This window comes from Moschus berezovskii, chromosome 10 (assembly GCF_049115385.1).
Source record: "Moschus berezovskii isolate FMDL1 chromosome 10, NW_MosBer_1.0, whole genome shotgun sequence".
Classification (NCBI taxonomy): Eukaryota; Metazoa; Chordata; class Mammalia; order Artiodactyla; family Moschidae; genus Moschus; species Moschus berezovskii.
In genome coordinates, this window is record NC_142469.1 from 90,430,383 (window position 1) to 90,449,938 (window position 19,556).

Below are 19,556 nucleotides of genomic sequence, written 5' to 3' on the forward strand. Positions count from 1 at the left end.
TTAGAATATAATTTAAAACTCTCAACATATTTTTTTATTCATTTAGAATGATCAACAATAGGCAAATCAAATCTTGCGATTGATCTCTATCGCTTTCCCAGACAGACTCAGATAAGAAACAGTCATGAAAGACAAGCAGATTTAATCTAACACAAAGCAAGCTTGAGGAGGATTTTGGGTTAGTTATATGTAATGAAATCTGGGGAACTGGTCTTAAAAGAAGTCACTGATTGGAGGGTGGTACCATTTCATTCAGGTTTATCAACTCTTATTTTTTTCACCTACCTATCAGCAGCGATAGGAGAGGTTAATGAAGTCAGCAAACCCTGTGGACTTTTAGTTCAAATCCTTAGGATCAGAGATCCTTATTCTTAACTTTCTTTTCTCTTTTCTGTTTGTGCTTTTTTTCCCCTTCCAAGTGAAAAGCAAAAGTCCCAAAATAATACTGAAAAGACCATGGTTGGTCTAAGGGCAGAGTCAGTAAAAGTGATCAAAGAGATAGGGCAGGCTTTCTTCTGTGTCATCCTTCTATCATTCAGTTCCTCCAACATTTCAGGTAAGTTCATGTTTGATAATTTAAATCATTCAACAAAAATCTTCTGTGCACAGAAGTGACAAGAACTACAGTAGGCACTGGATGTACAAAGCTGAAGACACTCCCTTATTCCCAATGCACACAGTCTAACGTATGTTACAGAATATGGAGAAAAGCAAAGGAAAGTCTTATACTGCTGGGCTGGCCTGGAAGTGACTTAAGTGAACACTTTATTATACCAGCTTTTAACCCACTCCAGTATTCTTGCCTGGAGAATCCCATGGATGGAGAAGCCTGGTAGGCTACAGTCCACGGGGTTGCAAAGAGTCGGACACGACTGAGCGACGGAACGGAACGGAATAAGCATTATCCACATTCTACTGTTCTTCTTAATGTTTCTTTTTATCTCATATACATAAATGCACTTTGGCTCAAATCTGCCGGTTTCTGAAGAGACTACACAATGTGATCACTGCTACAGGAAAGAAACATTCACTTCGTTGAACAGACTAAAACAGGAAGAAGGTGATGGATTATATACAGGTTATATCTGTATAGGAGGCGATCACAGAAAAGGCAAAAAAGATATGGGAGAGGAAAAAGGGATGTCAATCTATCCCTGTGCAAGGTGTTCAGAGAGTATAAATATTCTCAAGACGTGTAAATTGGTAGCCTTAATCCATCCCAGCTTATGTTTCAGCCATGTCAGTCAACACACAGATGCAAAGTTAGGCTGGAGTTTGGAGGGTGCATAGGAATAGAAACCCTTCCCCCACAACTGCTAGATTATTCCTTAATATACGAGATTGATAAAACTGCATTTAATTATAGCACCTCTGTCCTTTTCTATCGTTCTTGGCCCCTTCCTCATTCCTATCCTCTCTTGATAGTCTCCAGTTTTCCAGATATTTATCTGCCAACCCTGACTCTATGATTAATGCTCGGTTTTTGTTTCCGAAACATCAGTGACCAAGGCTGAGCTTTGGAATAAAGACCCTTCATTTGTCCCCTGCCTCTGTTCACTGTATCTTTATGGCCATTCTCTCTGAGACACAAGTTCTAAGGTCAACTAGGAACTATAAAAAGAGACATGAAGTGCGACCACGCAGACCAAGCCAGTGCCTCTCCTGGTTTTCCTCTCATGAGGGAAGCAGCCAAAAGCATTAGCATAGTTAATATTGAAGAAAAAGAATTCGGAATTTTCCTTCTTTACAACAGAAGGATCTTATAAAATATTCTTTAAGAAGATTTTTGCTCACCTGCTTATAATTTAATGAGCAAAACCAGACTAAATCTCAAAGCTACATAAACAGGTCTTTCACTTTTCGGAAAATTAAATACAAAGTTAAAAGCGCCAGATCATTGGGTTAAGGCAATGAAAAAAAGTAGAGCTCCATTAGCAATAAAGATTAACAAAAAATTTCTCAATGAAATCTGGCCTAGAGGCTGTCTACTAGCATAACTAAAATCAGAAAGGTCATGTAGCTTCTTATCTATTGTCAGTTCAGTTCAGTCGCTCAGTCGTGTCCGACTCTCCGCGACCCCATGAATCACAGCACGCCAGGCCTCCCTGTCCATCACCAACTCCCGGAGTTCACTCAAACTCATGTCCACGGAGACGGTGATGCCATCCAGCCATCTCATTCTCGGTCGTCCCCTTCTCCTCCCGCCCCCAACCTTTCCCAGCATCAGAGTAAGTAGGTATAATTAACATTTTTTAAAATCAGAGTTAAATTTGATTGGAGTGTGCAGTGCTATACTCTCAGGCTCTTCTAAAATTCTGATATCATAGACTCTGTGTTAAAAGCTGTTAAATGTGTTAGAAGGGTAGAAAACTCAGCTTTGTTTCTATCATATATGTAGGAGACTAAAATAATTCTAACAATAAAGCAATCAAGTAATATTTAATTTAGACTTTGATCAACCCCTCTCCTCCAGAATGGGTCTAAGTATTTTACTAATGCAACTTAGAGAGAGGTACTGCTTTTTATTCCCTGAGGTCTTACTACTGGGGAAAGAGGGTGCACCTTAGGAAAAATCCATGAGTATGGTAGAGAAGACAGATTGCAGCTGGCTTCACACTATTCCTTCCATATCTATGTCCTATCTATTGAGACTCTTGACTTGGAGAAGGGAGAACAGACATAGCACCTTCCAACTGGAGCAGCAAAATGCTACTTGTATGTGATTCATATAAACAAAAGAAAAATAGTGCTGTATGGCTAGAAAGTCAGTACCGCTTTGTACTTTTTTCTTCGGTGACTTATACAATACAAATGGAGACTGTGGACTCTGCAGCAGGGCGTGGCAATCCACGACTGAGCCAGCAGCTCGCTGCCTGTTACAACCTTCCTCACTGGTCTCAGTCCTTGCTTCGGTTTCATTTCCTGATAAGTCTATCCATGTGCCTCTCCCACACCTTTTCCTTCGTAGTATCTATGGATTCTCATGGTCAGCTCAGCTCCACTGGCAGAATTAAAGGCTAAAGTGTCTGCTGTGTTCTGAAGAGCATCAGAAAAAAGTCAACATAATAGAGATGATGAATGTATTCAGTTTTCATCAAACATCAGAGAAAATATTCATGTCTATAGATTCTACAGGCAGACCATATCCTTAGAGATTTTACAGATACTATGTATTTGTATATTATCTTTAACGTATCTTCATACGACATTGTGTGCTTACATGTGCTTAGTCGTTCAGTCATGTCTGACTCTTTGCGACCCCACAGACTGTAGCCCACCAGGCTCCTCTGTCCATGAGATTTCTCAGGCAAGAATACTGGAGTGGGTTGCCATTTCCTTCTCCAGAGGATCCTCCCAACCCAGGGATTGAACCCAGGTCTCCTGCATGGCAGGCGGATTCTGTGCTGTCTGAGCCACCATATTAGTATATATAATCTATACATTCTATACATGTGAGATACACACAAACTAATATACATAAGGCATGTCAAATAATGTCTCATAGTAACGAGGCCAATCACTTATGACTCTAAAGTGAAGGCTGAATGAAGTCATTTTCAGAAGTGCAAAAACTGATTTGCCATTCACATGCTCATCATGTTAAAATTTCTTGATGCAGTTACAGCACAGTGAAAAAAAGAATCAAAGAATGAAGGTTACATGAATAATTATATCAGATAAGGCTGACACAGAAGTGCAGGAAGCTAGCTAAAAAAATGAGAACTTCTATTAGACTGGGGTACTTAAAAAGAGTCTTCACTGAAAAGTGAAATTTAAATGATACAGGATCAGGATCCTGCTCCTTTCTGCATGACTTCAATCACTCTGGTTGGTTCTGTAATGCAAAGTGTTTATATAACAAAATGTGGATATATAAATATTACAATATAAAAATGATACTATCACAAAAATAGAAAGGAAAGGCATGAAGGAGGAATAGATGCATTACTTCCTATTTTATAGTGAGGAGTCAGCAGATACTGTCTAAAGCTAGTACTTCAAGAAACAAAACTGATGTATATTACTAAGAATCAGAGGTTATCTTTGTAACTAAAAATAGAAATTGTTCACAGTGGCAAGGCAAAGTAGGATTAATGAAGGAGAACATTAGTTTTCACTGTGTGCCGTTCATTTCATTCTGAATTTATTTTAATCTTTTGTGTAAATTACTTCTACTAAAAAATAACATTATACTGATTTTTGACAGATGAATAAGGATTTTAGGGGAATGGGTGGGAGACTTTTAATTGTAATTCTGGGAACTTTTAAACTTATTTTATCAGTGATACAATTGGGATTGTGTTTATCGTAAGTGATAAACACTTCCCTGGTGGCTAAGATGGTAAAGAATCTGCCTGTAATGCAGGACATCCAGGTTTGATCCCTGGGTTGGGAAGATCCCCTAGAGAAGGGAATGGCTACTTACTCCAATATTTTTGCCTGGTGAATTCCATGGACAGAGGAGCCTACAGTCAATGGGGTTGCAAAGAGTCAGACGTGACTGAGCAACTAACACACATTTTCCTATAAATGAACTGGTCTTCTGAATTATGTCGTTACTCTACTGCTTCGTAATATTGTACCTACAGTACCTCTCACTGCTCTAGGGTCAAATGGGTGCCTTGCCTCTGTTAGCTGCCATAGGAACAGAGTGTCAGCCTTGTTACAAATGGGACAATCACAGCTAAAACAGAGCAGAGTTAGTATTTAAATCCTCCAGCTATTACTTGGATTGATTTTTTGCAGTCTTTTAAACTTATTATAAGAGTCAAAAATCCTGAGATTAGAGCTTTTTTTGAAAATTCATTGAAAAACATTATTTTAAAAAAGACAAATTTATACAATTTAGCTCCCTCACACCCCAAAGAGAACTATAATCTTTAATCAATTTTAACGAGGGCTATAATTTGGTAATAGGTCACAGATTTTTCTTTAGGTTTCCTTACTGGTTTGTAACTTCCAAATACGCTGAATGTTTCCTATTTTTAGGAAAACAGTATGGAGGAAGTAATTTCCTGTGTTGGGACTTTCTGATTTTCATTACTTTTATTATGGACCTTCTTTTAAAGTAGAGCTGACTCTTCCACTTTGCCTGTGTTGTCCACAGTAGTTCTAGTTGAGTAAGATCAGTTAATATTATTTTCTTTCTGTCTGCACCTGTTCACCATGCTAAAAACCCAAGTTGATACTGACAGATACAATTGAGTGCAGTTACACAGTTTATATGATTGATCTCACAAATCAGGAATATTTTTCAAGTTCTTGCCTGGGAAAATGTTTGGGTTTTTCACATGTTTCTTCAATAAAGTCCAGTGGAAACTCCACCCAGGCAGCCTAGATGGGAAATTTTACAACTGCATTTGGCCATAAAAATATCCTGTTCTTTAAAGTATTTTGAATAATTATTTCAAAGAGATAAAAAGGTAGCAATTGCAAAAAAGTTAACAATTTTATTTGGACCCAAACATTATGGGGGACATTATATGTAAATATAATAGATGGGGAATAGATGGGGAAAACAATGGAAAGAGAGACAAACTTTATATTCTTGGGCTCCAAAATCACTGCAGATGGTGATTGCAGCCTTGAAATTAAAAGACGCTTGTTTCTTGGAAGAAAAGCTATGGCAAACCTACTGCTGCTGCTACTGCTAAGTCACTTCAGTCGTGTCCGACTCTGTGTGACCCCATAGACGGAAGCCCACCAGGCTCCCCCGTCCCTGGGATTCTCCAGGCAAGAACACTGGAGTGGGTTGCCATTTCCTTCTCCAATGTGTGAAAGTGGAAAGTGAAAAGTGAAAGTGAAGTCGCTCAGTCGTGTCCGACCCTTAGCGACCCCACGGACTGCAGCCTACCAGGCTCCTCCATCCATGGGATTTTCTAGGCAATAGTACTGGAGTGGCTTGCCATTGCCTTCTCTGGCAAACCTAGCGAGCATATTAAAATGAAGAGACATTACTTTGCCAACAAAGATCCATCTAGTCAAAGCTATGGTTTTTCCAGTAGTCATGCAGGATGTGAGAGTTGGACTATAAAGAAAGCTGAACGCCAAAGAATTGATGCTTTTGAACTGTGGTGTTGGAGAAGACTCTTGAGAGTCCGTTGGACTGCAACGAGATCCAACCAGTCAATTGTAAAGGAAATCAGTCCTGAATATTCATTGGAAGGACTGATGCTGAAGCTGAAGCTCCAATATCTTGGCCACCTAAAACAAAGAGCTGACTCATTGGAAAAGACCCTGATGCCAGGAAAGATTAAAGGCAGGAGGAGAAGGGGACAACAGAGGATGAGATGGTTGAATGGCATCACTAACTCAATGTACATGAGTTTGAGACAGCTCAAGAGAAGCCTGGGGTGCTGAAGTCCATGGCGTCACGAAGAGTCAGACATGACTGAGCGACAATAAGATAATATCAAGTATCTTCTATAAGAAAACTTAGAGGAGCATATTTAAATATAACCACTTGTGGATTATATTTACCAAATTATTTTATGCCAACTTTAAACTCAGTCAGAATTTTACAGTTTTATTCCACCTAGATATTTTAATTATAGTTAGAAAGGACAGACTTTACAAGTCACCTTCAAGTCATTTGAATAAAAACTGAAAAAAAAAAAGGGAAAAGAAACAATTGACAAATGGTATTGCTAGGTTTCTCTGAGTTTTGATCCAAAATACAATATTTTTTTTTCCTTTACAAAAAGGTTGTATAAAACATCTTTACCAGCAATACATTTGCTTGTTAAAAATGCAGATTTCTGGACCAGATCCAAGATCTAACAAGTTAAAAGTTACGGGAATGCAGCCTGAAAACATACTTTTAATTTAAAAAACAGAGCACTTGGTCACTAGGCACTCAAAAGTTTGAGAAGCTGAAGCGCTGTGTGTGTAGCGGGTGCTGTTTTGCTGTGGCTATATCCATGTATTCTCTCTTGGATAGAAACTTCTTATGACATAAGAATCTTGTTCATTACAGGGTCAGGGTTTCCAGTGACAAAAATGCTTTGTATGAAACAGAGCCAAACTGAGGACACAGGGAACAGATCACGTGGGGCCTATGTTCTGCCAGGAGGCCTACTTCACCTTCTAAAATGCCTGGCAGTTGTCAGAACTCGCAGGGGGAATTTTGTTTACTTTGCGAAATGCACAGGAGGTTCCAAGGGTCATTTAGGAATACTGTGACACTGCTCTTAGGGTAGAGATAGTCTTTAACTTAAACGCATACCCTAATTCACTAATGAATACTTTATTAATTTTGTTTCCATGGTCAATTAATAGGATTCCTTACATTGGGAAATACCAGTAGAAAAAAAAAGTCTTATATTATTTAATTCTATTTTTATGTTCTCCAAATATCCTTTACCAGACCAGAGATCAGCTAGATGATTAAGCACCATGTATGAAATTACACTGTTTGCGTCCGAGTATCTTGACATGAATCCTTAAACATTTCAGATAAAAACTTTAAATGAAATAAATTTCAAAACAATGCCTTCAGGATTTACATAGAGCCATCTTATATCCCTCAACTCTAAGATGACGTGATCAATTAAGTGGGATAGTCTCAGATGGTCAGAGTGCAGTGCGAGTCTGAGAAAACAAGCAGATGCTTCAAGAAGGTGAAAGAAATGCGACAGTCAGAAAAGGACACAGGCAGCAGAAGGCGGAAATGGCAGACAGAAACAGTGACAGAAAACATAAAGTAAATGCAGAGAGAAGCAATGTGAGAATGCAGAAAAGTGATAGAACTTGCTCGCATAGGAAGTATAATAACAGTCGTGTAGTTAATAAAAAGGGAACATAAGTATATGTACATCTAAGATAATTTAACTTTGATAAATTCTGTATTATTTTTTGGAAAAAAATTATTTGTTAATTGGAGGATATTTACTTTACAATATTGTGATGGCTTTTGTCATACATCAGCATGAATTAGCCACAGGTATACATGTGTTCCCCCCCATTCTGAACCCCTCTCCCACCTCCCTCCCCACCCTATCCCCATGGGTGGTTCCAGAGCACCCGCTTTGGGTGTCCTGCTTCACGCACTGAACTTACACTGGTTATCTATTTTATATATGGTAATGTAAACATGTTTCAATTCTATGAAATTTTTTTTTTTTGGTAGATCCTTCGATTAATTCAAGTGTTCATCAATACCCATGAAAGACAGGAAAAAGTCAGAGCATAATATACAGCATTTGTACACTGATATTCCTGTTCCTACAGGACAGCGTATGTAACTGTCCTGATCTTTCTCCTAGGTGTCTAGGAAAGCTGCCATAAAATGAACAGGTGTTTGGGTTTGATGGACTCAGTTTCAGAGAGATGGTGCTGTTTACTGGTAGCCAGGGCAATCACTTCCTAAACCTTACTGCATGAAGTGTGACACAGCAGTTCCTTCTTATGCTTGTTCCCTGTACTGTCATGAATATGTTCACTGAACGGTCAGTAGTCCTTCTTAGCCAGGCATGCCATCTGTGGCCCCTGGGATGCCTGAGGCCAGAGGAGAAGAGAGAGGGAAAGAAAAAAGACTTTATGGAAAGGAAAGGAAGGAAAAAACTGTAAGAGCAAGAAGAAAGGAGGGCGGGAACTGAAAAAGAAAGCAGTTCTCTGCGTGGTCAACAGGCTATAAAGTATAATCAACTCCAGATATTATATACTGTCCATTTGGACCACTTACTCAACATTCAAATCTCACTGCTTCAGCTTCTACCACCTCACCTGAGTTATCCATTTCTACAGTCACATCTGGAGTACTAAATACCTATCTTCTTTGAAAAGGACTAATACAAATATCACATGATATCACTCATATGTAGAATCTAAAAAATTGGTATAAATGAACTTATTTACAAAACAGAAACAAATCATAATAGTAGGAAACAAACTTATGGTTGCCAGGGGGAGTGATAAATTGGGAGACTGGTATTGACATATATACACTAAAGTGAAAGTGAAGTTGCTCAGTCGTCTCCGACTCTGCGATCCCATGGACACCAGGCTCCTCCATCCATGGGATTTTCTAGGCAAGAGTACTGGAGTGGGTTGCCATTTCCTTCTCCAGGGAATCTTCTTGTCCCAGAGACTGAACCCAGGTCTCCCGCACTGTGGACAGGCGCTTTACCATCTGAGCCACCAGGTAAGTCCAATATATATATATACACTGCTGCTGCTGCTAAGTCACTTCAGTCGTGTCCGACTCTGTGTGACCCCATAGACGGAAGTCCACCAGGCTCCCCCCGTCCCTGGGATTCTCCAGGCAAGAACACTGGAGTGGGTTACCATTTCCTTCTCCGATATATACACTACTCTATATGAAATAGAGAACTAATAAGGATCTACTGCATAGCACAGGGAACTCAATACTCTTAATGACACATATGGGAAAAGAACCTTAAAAAAAAAATGTGGACACATGTATACGTTTAACTGATTTTTGTTGTACACCTGAAACTAATACTGTAAATCAACTATATTTCAGTAATAGTAATAATAATAAAAAGGTCTCCTATTCTCTGATAAGGATCTGTGGTTAAGTCTACTCACAAAATACAATCCTGGACAAAAAGTGCGCAGAGAGCAGCAGGGACCCGGAAGGAGAAGGAATTAATGAAAAATATTCTACTACTTCTAGCTTATGAGCCAGCTCCACTAGTCTTCCAACTACTTCTGGCCTACTTTCTCTACCACACTCATATGTTGAATTGTCCTCTAAGTTTGGTTAGGAAAACAAACAAAAAAAGCATGTTTACATAAAACAAAGAACAAAAAACCTAGTAAAGGCTTTTCATTAAATAAATACCCCCTCAGCCAGAAAGTCCAATTACAGATCCTACTTGGATTTTGGGCTTCCCTGGTGGCCCAGTGGTAAATGCAGGAGACGTGGGTTCGATCCCTGGGTCGGGAAGAGCTAATGGAGAAGAAAATGGCAACCCACTCCAGTATTCTTGCCTGGGAAATCCTATGGACAGAGGAGCCTGGTGGGCCACAGTCCATGGGGGTCACAAAAGAGTTGGACACAACTTAGCGACTAAACAACAAATCTGGAATTTATTTTATTTGCATTTCAAATTATAGTCTTTTTTCTTAAAGTTCTGAATGAAGCATGGGAAAAAAAAATTAGGAAAATAAAGCAAAGTTTTGGCTATAGTCTGAAATATCAATCCATGCCATCTAAAAATGCACTGTCTCCTTGTGACAGTCTTCACTAATAACTTCAGGAATCAATTTATTTTATCCCTCAGTTTGGTGGGGCATATCTTCTTTTTCCTGATACACTGGGCTGAATGGAAAAATGAAGAAAAAGAAACCTGGAATTGAACCAGAGCTCTATCTAATATCTGCAGTGCTCAGAAACACTATTAAAAAAAAAAGGACTGGAATTCTAAGATGTCACTTGTTTTTTTTTGCTACAGTGGGCATAATTATTACTATGTTTGAAAAAGCATTCCTGTGTTCCTATCGTGAGGAATGAGTAATTTGTACTGAGGCTTTTAGGCAGTATATCTACAGTCAACAGCAGTTGCTTCATAGTCATTGAGCCAGACTTGCTCTGATTTTGATTCTCTCACTGCCAGATACTGACTCCTCTTACACTGCTCTGACTATGCAAGTTCTTAACCAACTTTACCTTCACAGGGATGTCCTCTTCCTGGCTGGCTTTCTCTGAGGTGAAGACATAGGAGATTTCTTTGTGAGACGTGGTCTGGCGGCAGATGGCACACTTAATGGAGCTCCTGTGAGACCCCACGCTGTACTGTTCGATAATAATTGAAATGCACTCATTACAGAAACAGTGCCCGCAGGTCAGTACTGCCCACTAAAGAAGAAAACACAGAATATGCCTCAGAGAGATGCTATCAAAGATGCCTTCCAATCTATAAATCTATTAAAAGGAGAGGAAGAGAGCCATCATTTCATTTCCTAAATATTTCATGATATATAATAAAAAACCTTTAAGTCATGAAAACTAAATTATACTTTTAAACTTTTTTTTAATGAACCATAGTTTTTAGTTCTGCTCACACTAATAGGAGAACTAATAGTCATCAATATTTTGTAAGATGTTGGTGTTCTCATTTCAGTATTTAGGAAAAATGCAAATTACTCTAATAGAGCAACAGATTGACTACAATATTAATTGTGAGATATCATACTCAATACATTCTATACAACTTATTAAACATTTAATTTTTGTATATTAAAGCATTTATTATACAGAAAATGAGATGCAAATGGTAAAGACAATAAAATTTCTGAGACAAACTAGTTGCATGAATCTCATCAAAACTAAAAGTAAAAAAACTACTTACACTATGATCCTTTCCATTATTATAGTAACTTCTGTCAAAATGCTTTTATCACTTATTTTTTATCAGTAATCTCCAGTATTACTGAGATTAATATTCTTTTGCTCAGTTTCAAATCTATCCTTTTAAGATTTATTGTCAACAAAATATCCTTTAAAATCTTCTCCATTAATCATGGAGACTAAAAGGTATGTGCTTTCTGATAACTGCTGGTCAGAGGACAGAATTCATATAATTAAACTTTTACTCTTAGTTTCATAGGAAAAAAGTGCCAGAGACACTTTTATCCATTTAAATAAAAGAAAAAAGACTTTTTCAAATTTAAAAAAAAAAAAAGGATATTCTGCTATTACATACTTATTTATCATACAAAGTAGGAACTTACAGTATCATAAATCACATTTCATAAAATAAAAATAATCTTTTTGAGGAGAACTAACATAGTACCATTTATTTTAGACATTTGTACACTAATATTCAAACGCATATAAATTCCTTTAGGATTACTGTTATTTGTGCTTTAAATTCTCATACTATTAGATATTAATAATATTAAGTAAGAACTATGTTACCATACATTTGTAATACCATAAGTAAATCTGTGTATGTTGTATTGTATTTCTGTACAATTCCCAAACATCCATGATAAACTGACAGTCAAGTGACTGAAAACAATGTTTAAAATTATTCATCTTTAATGAAAATGATGGGGTTATTCTAGAAACATGTTTGACCTATCACTTAAGGGAAAAAACACTGCTCAAACATATTTGACATTAAGCATGTTAGTTAAACTCTGGCCCTATCTTTAAGACAAAGATAATATTTGCCTTACATGAAAGGTTTGAGGGTAGAGCAGGGGAATTTGTATGTAGAAGCCTTTGAAAACTGTATTTTATAAATGCATGCAGTATTTATTATAATTTCACCTGTTTTCCCAGTTGCCGAGCACAGATTGGACAAGGTTCTGGATTAATACCTCCTGATGTTTTGTCCTGAGACTGTCCAAAAAAGAAGAAATAAAACATGTATTAGTTATATTTTAAAAGCTGATATATGCTTTACAACTCATTTATAAAAGTAAATATTGGCAATTGAAACTAAAATAACCTAATAATTGAGATGACTTAATAATTCATATATTACCTAATACGATCAATCCTGAGATGTACAAATAACATTTATTTAAGGAGCAAACAAAAACATGGACACAATTTTTAATACCACTTGTGAAAGCTGTCATATTACTACATCTATGATTATTTGTGATTATTATAGAAGGTAAAATAAAAAGCAAAATATTGATACAACTTAGCTAAATTCTCAAATTTTACTTTCATGCTAGATTTTTTTTTTTTTTAATAAAGAAATAGGTATTCTGCATATCCAGTTGGCATGGGATTACAGACATGGGAAGAGGCAGCATTTATTCACATAATTCCTTATTAATGCTGATTTCTTCTCAGGACCCTTTCCCTAATTTCACTAAGCAGAAATACTATTGATTTGAGAGCTATCTATGCCTGGAAATCATGTCAAAATATAACAGCTTTTCAAAATCTCCTTAAAAACTGGAATATTTCCAAAACAAAGTCATCAAAATGAACAAGTTTTAAAACTGAGGACAACAACATAAAGGAAAGTAAACTTAAGACTCACAGATTACTCAGCTGCTCTTGATTACCCTTTGCCTTTTATAAGCAGAAATAAAAAAGCTAATTGTCCATGGTTTTAGCAGTTCTAACCATTAAAACAACTCCATTAACTGTAATGTAAGTATGCAAGCATTTAAAACAGTTGAACTGAAGTATCCTTTCCCTTTTTAATTAATGATTTATTTCAGGTAACATGCAACAAACCACCTAAAACCTTAGTGGCTAAAAAAAACTTTCATTTCTCTTGAGTCTACCCATCACCTGGGTAATTCTGGGATGGGCTGATTTGCCTCCGGCTGGCCCCACACTCATGTCTAGCAGTTGGTAAGAGCTGGTCTGGGGAGAGGGCTAAGTTGAGGCATCTGTTCCTCAAGAATGGAACATGGGCTTCTTCACTTAGTCTGAGAGTCCAAAAAAACAACACAACTGGGAGAATGCCAAAGTGCATTACTGTTGTTTAGTCCCTAAGTTGTGTCTCTTTTGCAACGCCATGGGCTGTAGCCTGCCAGGCTCCTCTGTCCATGGGATTTGGAGTGGGTTGCCATTTTCTTTTCTCGGGGGATCTTCCTGACCCAGGGAATGAAGCTGGGTCGCCAGCATTGGTAGGCAGATCCTGTACCACTGAGCTACTTGGGAAGTCCCCATAGTGCAGAGACTTTTCAAATCTCTGCTATGACACAAAAAAGCAAGTCATCTGGCTAAATCCAGAGTCTGTGTGGGAGTGGAGTAACTAAGAGCAGGAACACAAGAGAAGGCATTACTATATTATTTTATAAACAATCTACCGTTTGTCTTCTCTTCTAATTTGCTTAACGTAACAATTAGCATTTTTTCCATAAAGGTCCTGGTAGTAAATATTTTAGGCTTTGTGGGCTATATGATCTCTGCTGCAACAACTCAACTCTGCTATTACATAGCACAAAAGCAGCTGCAGACAATACGTAATGAATGACAATAGCTGTGTTTCAATAAACCTTTAAAATTTACAAAAACTGGTGATGGGTTGGATTTGTCCTATGTGCAATAATTTATGGATTCCTTATTTTCCTTCATTTATAAACTAAACATTTTTTCTATTTTTAGTCAAATGGGTTTCCCCACATAGATTATATCTTTGGGATTTTAACCTTTTAAAAAATAATTCAACATATAGAGGATATCAACTTATTCTATAACTAAAAAATGATCAACTGTCTCTTAATTTCAATTCTCATATTAAGTACAGAAATCTTATATTTTAAAAACTCATGTCCAGAAATATTAAGATTTTCCCCCCCATGTTATTTTAATATATCTGGCATTTTTGCATGAGATTGACTGATTATTTCATTTAATCCTCAAGAGAGTCCTACAAGAGTATTACTATTCTCATTTTACAGATGGGACAAAGAGAAGAAAATAACTTGAAAAAAGTCCTGTATCGAGAAAATAGTGACTTCATGATCAAGCTTGCTCTGTCTAGGTCAAAAATCTACCTTCTGAATGACCATGCTATTTTACAGAAAATGAATGTTTTTCATTTTGTCATCACTGACATTTAATGATATTCACTAAATGTTATTTTGCACCAGTTTTTCAGGACCAACTGTAGTCCACTCTTTGCTTCATTTTTCCTATCCAAAAATCTACTACACGTTTCTCTGATAAGTCATTCTGTTGATTGATTGTCATATTTATGCTTGCCAGAGAGCTGAATTACCTTCATCCATGTCTGATATACTACTTTGCTTACTACTCAGAAAATATGCTGTGAATTATATTAAATAATTCATTGCCATGTCCTCTTATTTAGGTTTCTAAGCACACCTGACAATTTCAAATAACAAATTAAAAAAAATATCTGTGCATGCATTAATGGAGGCAGGTGTATGTATTACACAGTGCAATCTTCACCCAGAGGTATGTTGCAATACTATCACTATTCAAGGTTTTGAACTGGTCTGTTTACATTGTGCTATGCTATTTACGCTTGCCTGGAAAATCCCATGGGTGGAGGAGCCTGGTGGGCTGCAGTCCAGGGGGTCGCTAAGAGTCAGACATGACTGAGCTTCACTTTCACTTTTCACTTTCATGCACTGGAGAAGGAAATGGCAACCCACTCCAGTGTTCTTGCCTGGAGAATCCCAGGGACGGGGGAGCCTGGTGGGCTGCCATCTAAAGAGTCGGACACGACTGAAGTGACTTAGCAGCAGCAGCAGCATGCTATATACTGCATACCCTTTACATTATCTGTATAACATATTTTCTATAGACATCATCTTCTTTTCTGATCTGCACAGGTACTGCAGACTATGTGTTCTGACATAAAACTAACACAAAGGAATGATTAAAAAAAAACACCTATAGCATTAATTATGGGACTAAGAGATTAAATAAAAGGAGTCAATAAAGTGGTTTATTGATACTGCAATATGGGAAAAAGTAACATCTTTTAAAAACAATACCTTTTCCAAGTTAGTTAGGTAAAGAAGCTGCCCAAGCTTTTTCTGCAGCTGGGATGTAGCAACAGCTTTATCATTTAGCAGTTTTATACGATTCTGTTCTACCTAAAAAGCAAAATAAAACATCTTTATGCTAAGGTGGTAACATTATATATATATTAAAGATACCCAATTTTTCTATTTTAATTCTTCCTTAAAATGTTTAAGAAACATATTTACATGTGAAAACTCAAATGTGCAAAATGGACAGTAGATAATATATTTTTAAAAATACATATATTTTTCTAAAAAGAAGAAAAATTCACTGCAGAATTCTTTTAGATAAAAACTTCCCTATATACCTGAAGTAGGATAAGTCAACCAAAGGGTTTTTGTATGATTTTTCAGTAACAGTACATTCATGGAGTAAGGAAAAATAAAATGATATTCTACTTTGGTCATACAAATAAAGTGATTTTAAGAAATCTAGAGAAGAATCTGCTTTCCTCCTCTGTGGTGCTCCCTCAGGAGAATACAGTAAACAGAAAAAAAGGATAAAAACAAGAGGAATCTGTGTTGGAAAAGGTTACTGAGAATTCTTTTTTATAAATGAAGTGAAATAGTATACAATGAACATTTCTAAGTTTTTCTAAGTTACAGTCCCTAAGCTTTACAGAAAAAAAGATTTAAAAGATTTAAGGAACAAAAACAAATAATAAAGGAAATTATATTTTCAATAAGAAGAAGAAAGGTTGGTGGAGTTATTTTTTAAATTCTGAGATACAAACAGGGACTCAACAGAGAGTAACATGTCAATATCCGTTCATCATTTAGCAAAGGAAAACAGGGCAAGGCAGGTTCTCGGCCACTCTTTGGGGAAGACTTTTCCAGTTCTGAAAATGCTGGGGTAACAGGACACATGTCTAAAGACTGACCAAGAATATCTTTAGGTTTTTGCACACAGAAAATGCTCAAGAATAAATGGATATGCAATATGAAAGAAACACATAAACGTGCAAATGTACCAAATCAGTGATGCTAAGCACATGATAGATACGAAATCGCTCATCTCTGACCTACAAAAACAAAAACATCATAGGGCTCAAACTAAGAGTAGTCAGGAAACATTTATTGAAAAATCACTGTACTGATCTCTTCTCTGCGTCTCAGATTTTTGTGACTATCTATTTGCTGTGCTCTTTTCTGCGATTCACTTGCAGATTACCTCATGAGGTTCAATGATATGAAGAACTGGTGGGTTGGGCTTTGGCTCCCGAGGATCACGGACTCTTAGTCGTTCTGTAGCCATTGCAAGTTCATCAACAGCAGACACCCGATTCCTCAGAGCCATCCAATATTCATGAAGCAACTGAAGGAACAGAAAAGACAGACAGTGGTAAAGCACATAATTAAAACTGGTTAAAATCACTTAGAATCTTCAGTGAGGTCTTAAGACATAAATAGTTTTTTCATTAGGGTCTAAGGTGCAAGCCATCTTGGGCCATTTTTGCGATGAAGTGTGACTGGATAATCTTCACAGGACACTAGAGTATATCGTTTCTTCAGAATCTGAGGAACAGCACACCCCAAGATTCTTGGTAGGATCAAAGATTTTTAGAGTTCAATACGAGACTGGTGGAATCTCTGCTCTATTTTCTAAAGAAATCTTATTATAAAATATTTCACATTCTCAATTTTAATATGTATATAGGATAATGAATATATTAAAATACACAACTGAGTCCACATCATCCAAATTAGGAAAGAGAACAATGTCAGTTCCTTAGAAAGCCTCTGTGTTCCTCCTCAGCTGCCTTGCTCTCCTGCCTCGTGCACTCTTCCTTCAACTTCCAACAATGGGGTAACCACTATTCTGAACTGGACTTATTACTCTGAACTTTTCACTGGAGTTATAGTCATCTACACATACTTAATAATCTGGTTATATAAGTTTCTGAAATTTGTAAAAATGGCATCAATCATTATAAAATTTTTTGATACGCTGTCTTCAATAACATTATGCTTTAAGTTAGATCCTGATGTGTGGAGCAGTAGCTCCTTCATTTACAGTCTAAAAGGGTTTAGTCTGCAATGTCACAGAGAAAAAATGCACAAAGATCTGGGTGAAATTCTGACATAGAATATGTGGTTAAAGTGAGCTCAAAGGAAGACTGTAGGGGCAAGTGAACACTGTATATAGTACTGTCTTCTTCCATGACCTGCTGTAATTAGCAGTGTTAATATGCTTTTGCCTTTAGAAGACTAATGTGAAGAAAAAAAAATTACTACAAACCAACACTTTGGACTCTACAGAAGTATCATTCCCTAAACTATCAAATGCATGAACTGATAGACAGCTTCTCTTTCTTGAAAGAAATTTTTATCCTCCTTTAAAAGAAGAGCTTTAGATTAAATAAAAGATATCAAATGGTATTATAACGGCATAAATTAAAAAAACCTATTTCTTTTATTTCCTCCCCCATCTCACTTGCAAAGTAGGACAAGGGATTAACAAATCTACATAAAAAGAATTCCAGTAGTCATGTATGGATTTGAGACTTGGACCATAAAGATAAAGAATGCTGAGGGCTGAAGAATTGATGCTTTTGAACTATTGTGTTGGAGAAGACTCTTGAGAGCCCACTGGACTGTAAGGAGATCAAACTGGTCAATCCAAAAGGAAATCAGTACTGAATATACATTGGAAGGACTGATGCTGAAGCTAAAATTCCAATACTTTGGCCACCTGATGCGAAGAACTGACTCATTAGAAAAGACCCTGATGCCGGGAAAGATTAAAGGCAGGAGGAGAAGGGGACGACAGAGGATCTGATGGTTGGATGGCATCACCGACTCGATGGACATGAGTTTGAGCAAGCTCCAGGAGTTGGTGATGGACAGGGAAGCCTGACATAGGACAGTCCATAGGGTTACAAAGTCGGACATGAACTGAACTGATATAAAGGAAAATTCAAAATTAATAAATTCTGGAATCTCAAGGACAGAATTTGATGAAATTATTAAAGTATGAATATGAAGGGTCCCTTTGTGCATCATTAATTGCAATGGTTACTAGTCTCATATGCTGAAAACTATTTACTAATTTCCTTCAGTCTTCAAGGTTGCTGATGTTTGGTTGTTATTTACAGAACAAAAGCAAAACAAAACAAAAAATGAAACAAAGTCATACTCTGATTTCAAAGAATAGCAGTTTAAGGTCAAGCTAAAACAATAATAACATACTTTCAAGGCTACATAGAAGGTTTCATATAAATTTCATTTTAGTTATTATTTTTAGTAATTTAATAAACAGAAATTGCTTATTTCTTCAGTATATTTATTATTAATTAGTACAATCATTACATTTCATGGAAAGATAAATTATGACACCTCAACTTTCTGAAGCAGATTTTTAAAAACTGAAGAGAGAAAAAGGAAAGTAGCAATTAAAATTAATGTAAAGGTGGAGAAATTTTAATACAGGAAGATTTAAATTACTGTTACCTTATATTCCTTTTTCCAAGCTTCAAAGAGATCCATTGAATTACTTCCCTCATCGATGAATTCAGCATCCAATCTGTGTGATTTTGCAAATGACAGTAGCGCTTTCATAGATCGCTCTGTCTCACTTACTGCCCACAGACCACGGCTGGTGGTAGTTATTCGGTCATCCACCAGTCCCTCTTCATCTTCTATCATCTCCTCAAATATTGCAGTCTGGCCTTTGACTCTGAAGGTGTTTGGGAAGAAGACCACGATAACTACTGTCAGTGGGTAACAAGTACCATAAAAATGATACTGGCAGAATCAACAGGAAAGCGAGGTCAAAACCAAATATTTCATCAACAATATTGACAGCTTTCAATGGCATATCTATAAGATCATGCTAGCAAGCCTTTGGAAAAACCACAGCAGCCTTGAGGCATCATACATACGTCATACACTGGTCAGTGTTCTTTTAAGAGCAATCTGGCACAGTAAAAAATGGCTATAAATTCCAGGCTAATATCTTATTCTGAGAATTAAAATACAAAACACAAATTATCACCCCTATCAACCATACAAAAACAAACAAAAAAGGCCACAAGATGACCTGAAAGTACACTATTTTCTTTTTTTGAGGGGCTAATAACTTAGCTTTTTCTCAATTTCCACGTTTGTAAAATCAG

The 19,556-nt window shown here is 36.8% G+C and overlaps 1 protein-coding gene across 5 annotated transcripts in view; it reads right to left on the reverse strand.

Annotated features, from left to right (window-relative positions):
- The window catches only part of SHPRH (SNF2 histone linker PHD RING helicase), an 87,604-nt gene that overhangs the window by 14,671 nt on the left and 53,377 nt on the right, over window positions 1-19,556 (reverse strand). For all 5 annotated transcript variants that reach the window (XR_016038451.1, XM_055432910.2, XM_055432906.2 and 2 more), the window contains 5 exons: window positions 18,892-19,117; window positions 16,613-16,756; window positions 15,412-15,513; window positions 12,242-12,313; window positions 10,634-10,822 (listed from right to left, as the gene is read on the reverse strand). Coding sequence is in view for 4 of the 5 variants with exons in the window: in XM_055432910.2 (XP_055288885.2) it covers window positions 10,634-10,822; window positions 12,242-12,313; window positions 15,412-15,513; window positions 16,613-16,756; window positions 18,892-19,117 (733 nt within the window). In the remaining variant the exon portion in view is untranslated. The remainder of the gene's footprint in view (window positions 1-10,633; window positions 10,823-12,241; window positions 12,314-15,411; window positions 15,514-16,612; window positions 16,757-18,891; window positions 19,118-19,556) is intronic.